Genomic DNA, 6,000 nt, shown 5'->3' with positions numbered 1-6,000 from the left:
ATGGAGAAATGATGGACTAAGTTTGTGTGGTATAGATGGTTAGAAGTGATAGGATTTGGGATATACTTTGGATATGGAATCTATGGAACATATTGAATCGTTCTTAGGTCTTATGGACAACTAAATGAAAATGTCTAGAGGGCATGTGAATCTGGATGTTAGAAGAGAGATGAAGGCTGAAATATTCATTTAAATTACATGAAACTCACGAGTATAGACAGAAAGGAGGCAGAGGTCTGGGTCTTGAATACACCACCATTTAGAAATTTGAAAGAAACACCAGCAAAGGACATTGATGGAGGTGGCCAGAGAGGTTGGAGAGAACCATGTGCTGCATAGACACCTGGAGAGGAATAGTGTCTCCAGAAAGAGTGACTGGTGACCTCATCATTAGGTGTCATGTCTTAGTACCCAGAATCTGCATTAAATGTCTTTGAAAAGTATATTCTGTAGCTGTAAACTCAGTGATGACTAGAGCAAGTTGGGCCCAGTTCATGCCTGCAGAAACCTTTAGCCACGGTGGAATAAAAAATGGAGAATCTTGCCTCCTTGGGGGTTATGGAGGAAGGGTCTTTGTTCAAGTCTCAATCAGGATTTGTGAGATTTTCCTACCACTACTAAAGCAGCAAAGAGTAATTAGTGGTTTTTTAAAATGACAATTATATAAACAGTTGGTACAGCTATGCCACAAGTTAGTTCTCTGAAAATATTCAGTAATTAAATTCTGATCAATCTCTTTCAAGACTTTAAGGCTGACCTAAATAAAAGCCTATAACTAACTTAGTGCAAGACAGGACACATAAAAATATTTACATTTTTAACTACATAACGTGTTAATCCTAACAAGATATCTCATAGCAAATCATTTTCTAAATTTTGTCTTTTCTTAGTATCAATCATAATGACTTGAAGGCAACTTTTGTTTGGGAGTTAACTTTAGATTATGAAGAATCACTGTATTATTTGTTTTGCCATTTGATAAATTGTATTATTTAAATGAGGAATGGAGATTTCTTGCTCTCTGCTTCTCTTAAAGTGAAAGCATAGTGCATTCTAATAAACATTTTAAACAGAAGGGCAAAACTGAGGAGCCCTTTTTTTTGGTACCATGTGCCATAATTTAATAGGTCATTTTGTCTGCTGTATTAAGTATATTTTCTCTAAAATCCAAAGCAGGATCAAGCTGTAAACAAGGTGCTTTATTTTGGTGATTCTCATTGTTTGGATAAATGATGAATTTGTTTTAAATTAAGCAAAGCTACATTTTTATTCCAGAAAGTTCAACGGATGACAAATACTTATGCAAACTCTGCAAATATTTATTCATACCTTTACCTTTGAGCATCACACACATTTGAGCATCAAATCAAATCCCAAGACCCCACACCTGGGGAATCTCTTGATTTACTGTATAGAGGGCTCCCTTAGTCTTGGAAGCCTCAACCCTGTTAAAGCATCACTTATGCATGAGAAAGAAAACACAAGAATTCTTTTGGGCACAAAGCAATAATATCTTTCTAATATCTTTTACCTTACTGACATTTCGTTGAATTTTACAAATAGATAAAGCTTAATAAGAATGTAGTAAGCTGATGGTTGGCAATAGACTATGGTGAGGAACAGTCTATTGGTTATTCAACTGCATCTTTGATTCACTGACTGAAGGAAACTTACTACGAACAAAGCATCAGAAAACAATTTCTTTCTAGAATTTTAGCAGAATGACTGGTTCTGCAGCTTTACATCAAAACAAAGATTTATAGTACCTGAAAATTCTCCATTTCTCTAAGATCAAAGTGGAAGTAACTTATTTACCTGGTTGGTGCTATCCAGTTTTCAAAGACTAAAGCTTAAGGCATAGGATTTTACCTCCAGTCCAGCTCTACTCAAGTAATAAATGAGTAGAACATTAAACCATTCTGACAGCTATGTACTTGCTTTGTGTGAAGGTCATAGGATGTAACAAGCCTTGCTCTTGGATCCCACATGAGCAATTATCTTTTCGAGGAGTCCCACTGTCCTTGGGTGCTTCCTATTGTCCAGAGCCACACATAGGAGGTGCAGAGGGGGAGAAAAGGAGGCTCTCTGCTCTATTCTCTCCTCCCTTTTTATCTCCTGCCTTCCCCTCTGCCATGTGGGGGACATGAAAATGACGGGCCTCCTGAGTGAGTCGGGTTGTGGAAGAGGGTGAGCATGGTTGCCCCCTGCCTGGGTGGTGGTGGTAGAGAAGAGGTGCCCTCGGGATGGGTTCTCCCAGGGAAGGGGCTGTGTCTGTCACACCCACCACCTCCCAAGTGCTCAGTACTGTGCCTGGCACCTAAATGCCCAGTAACTCCTTATTGAGTGTAGAGCAATAGGGTGTCAGGGCTCATATAGTGCACAGTACAGTTTCTTCCCTTCCCTCTGCTAGTTACTTCATTGAAACACACATTTGAGCATCAAATAAATCCCAAGACCCCACACCTGGGAAAATCTCTTGATTTACTGTACAGAGGGCTCCCTCTGTCTGGGAAGCCTCAACCCAGTTAAAGCATCACTTATGTATGAGAAAGAAAACACAAGAATTTGATCACAAAGCAATGATATCTTCCTAACAAGAGCAGCTACTTATATCTGTTTGTACCATCTTCCCACTGACTGATATTTAAGCACATCACCTTGGCTAACTGTGCCCTGCATGAACTGGCTCCTGTTTTTTTTGCCCTCCGTTCCTTGAACACACCAGGCCCTTTGCTGTCTGCTGGGCTCCTGCCTGGGATGTGCTTTTATAGCTCTTCAGGAGCCTTCATCTTCCTGATGCTGTAAAGATCTGCTTTAGTGGTCCTTCTTCAGCAGGCTTTCCAAATTGCCCTCTCTAGCATTCCCTCTCTCCCACTGTTTTATACCTAGGCATTTTGCATTTTCCTATGTGTTTGCTTTCTTGCTTATTAGCTATCTGCCTAACTTAATTGAATGATTCACAAGAGCAGGACCATTTTGTGATTTTTCTTTTTCAGCATCTAACCCGGTGCCAGGGTCTGTGTAAGTGCTTAATAAATATTCATTTGAATGAATGAATGAGACTCAGCCTACCCTTCATTTAAAACATAGTTAAATTTTGGCTGGGTGCGGTGGCTCACGCCTATAATCCCAGCACTTTGGGAGGCCGAGGTGGATGGATCACCTGAGGTCGGGAGTTCGAGACCAGCCTGACGAACATGGAGAAACCCCGTCTCTACTAAAAATACAAAAAAATTAGCCAGGCCTGGTGGTGCATACCTATAATCCCAGCTTCTTGGGAGGCTGAGGCAGGAGAATCACTTGAACCCAGGAGGCGTAGGTTGTGGTGAGCCAAGATCACACCATTGCACTCCAGCCTGGGCAACAAGAGCAAAACTCCGTCTAAAAAAAAATAAAAGTAGTTAAATTTTAACTTTTTAAAAATCTCAGATTCTAAACATACAGTGTACATACACACAATGTATGTGTCGTTTAAACTATAAAAATTCCCTACCCTTGCTAATGAACTGCCTTAAAGAATAGGGTTGGTGATTTAGTGCCTATGGCCTAACTACTAATATTTGCTCTTTTTTATTCCTACACTTCTAATGTGTTTTTTCCACCCTTTTCTTTCCTTTATCTTTCTTTTTTAGCAAGGGAAGCCATATGTCTTTGACAGAGTGCTACCTCCCAACACGACCCAAGAGCAGGTTTACAATGCATGTGCAAAGCAAATTGTCAAAGGTAAGTGCTATTTCTTTATTTCCTCCTGGGCCATTCAGAGTAATTGAAAACATTAAGCCATATTTGAAGCCTGAGAATAAATGTGCCTTGACTGTAAGCAGAGGCCTGCTAATTGGAAACACTGAATTCTATAGCCTTGGTTCTAGCCCTGATTTGTTATGATGTCAGGCAAATTATTTAATCTCTCTATTCCCCCTTTTCAAGGATTTTTAAAAAATTTCTTTTGCCACCTTTTAAATTTTGTCACCCAAAAGCTTAAAAGCAAGGTAAGCTGTGTTCACACTATTTCTGTAATAATTTTAAAATACTGCTGCAGGTATGGAACTCCTTTTTCCTTTGAAGGTGAAATATATATTCCTGATGCTCCAGTTGTACATCTTTGGTTGATTTATTCTGTACATCTGTCTCCCTTTTACTAATATCTCTCAGCAAGAAGCCTTAAATATGGAAAAATTTTTGCCGTTTAGAAATTTTCTAGTGTCATAAAATCACATTACCATGTTGGTTATTGAGCTGGTCTTGCTATTCAGCATTCCTTAATCACGCTTTCTCCTAACCCACTTTCTTTTTTTTTTTTTTTTTTTTACTTTGTTTTATTTCTCCTAACCCACTTTCAACCAACCCACCCAGATCCTGACATTCGTTCCTCCAAACAGGTAGCCTCAAGCCTACATTTACGTCTTAGAGATCAGTCATTTTCTCTAGGACTGGCGTTGGCCCTGGAGGATTTGTGTCAAAATAGCAGCAGGGAGATGAAGCAATTTACACATTGCTCTACCTTGCCCTTTCAAATCAGGTTGGAGCTTGCATTGGCAGGCTTGCCATCTGGACAGAGCTGGGGGGCATCTCCTGCTACTTTGCTTTTCATCATCAAATCCTTGCCTTCAAATGTAAATGCTACAATTGTGCTTTCAAATGTCTTGATGCTGCCCCCTGTATATAGGCAGCTCTGGATTTAAAAAGCAAGAAGTAAAAACAAAACCAAAAAAAACCCACCGTGACTCTTTGGATCTGCTTGTTTTTAGAAGCTGACTAACCTAAGTATTTGAAATTCATGAAAATCAGCTCTGGGTACATCTGTTCGATTAATTCTGACCCTGGACACCTGTGTGGGAGATGCATGTCAGCATGCAATGTTCCTTGCTGAGGTAGATAGTTATTCACGTTCTTGCTGCAGACATCAATTAATTTTGAAGGTCTTCACAGTGAGATTATTATAGAAACCAAATGAGAAAAAAAATATGCCTGAATTTGAGCTCTTTCTGAATAGTATGAACCTTTATGGGGTGGTAATTTTTATCTTCTCTACTTTTACTCTTCTGATTCTCTTTCTACATAAACATGTTTCCTCTGTTTTTGCAGCATGTCTTTCTTGGTTTTCTCCTACTCAGCCCTGCTTTCTCTCTATTATGGGACTCATTCATATTTTTTTTATTAAAGTAAGATTAATTGCACATGTGCCAGGATTTCTTTCTTTTTCTCTCCCCTTTCATTATCACAAATAGTATTTGCCACACGCTGTGCTAAACATGAGGGGCATATACATACATCCTGTCCTCTTTAAGCTGACATAATTGGAAATGGATGTACTCTGTTAAAAAAAATCCTGTGATTAACAAACTATAATAATACTCTTTGAGTCTTTATTCACTAAAGAAGTTTGGGTCTCTTTCAATGTTTGGATTTCTCTACAGTATGAAATATCAGAAATGGGCAGGTCTTGTGAAGATACAGCCTAACTCTGGATAACTTGAGACCAAATATATGGTGAGCTACAAAGAAAACCATCTAGTAGAATAAAATTAGACCCTAACATGATATGATAAGCAGACATTTCTAGACTACCATAAATATGTATGATCATATTTATTTAGTAGCAATAATGAGTGCCTTATTCTCCCTTAGAAAGGAATTATTAGGGAATGATGAACGTCTGATTGACCTTAAAAAATATCCTCTGAGGCTAGTGTGAGAATTGGCCATGTATTTCAGAATCAGTAAGCTAAAACACAGAGATGTAAGAAAGAACTCCTTGGAATAGATGACCAAGTACAGCTGAGGTGTCTCTTGCCACGAGAAACCCTATTTTAATCAAGATTGGGAACTGGTGCTGTGGAGCCCTTTTTTCTAGAGGCCAATAACTAAATCTGACTTCTGAAGGTGCCGTAGTCCCGGTGATTCTTGATAATGGGTTGACTAAGGAGCTTTCCTTTCAAGCTTATCTAAACTCTTAATGATTTGAAGCATCTGGGAGGCTCCATTTAACTCGATGGCTTT

The 6,000-nt window shown here is 39.0% G+C and overlaps 1 protein-coding gene across 1 annotated transcript in view; it reads left to right on the top strand.

Moving 5' to 3' along the window:
* The window catches only part of KIF5C (kinesin family member 5C), a 152,171-nt gene that overhangs the window by 45,831 nt on the left and 100,340 nt on the right, over positions 1-6,000 (top strand). The window contains exon 2 of the mRNA XM_017523231.2: positions 3,633-3,723. Within this exon, the coding sequence (XP_017378720.1) occupies positions 3,633-3,723 (91 nt within the window). The remainder of the gene's footprint in view (positions 1-3,632; positions 3,724-6,000) is intronic.

This window comes from Cebus imitator, unplaced genomic scaffold (genome assembly GCF_001604975.1).
Source record: "Cebus imitator isolate Cc_AM_T3 unplaced genomic scaffold, Cebus_imitator-1.0 Scaffold27, whole genome shotgun sequence".
NCBI classification, from domain to species: Eukaryota; Metazoa; Chordata; class Mammalia; order Primates; family Cebidae; genus Cebus; species Cebus imitator.
This window is presented reverse-complemented; position numbering and strand designations above follow the sequence as displayed.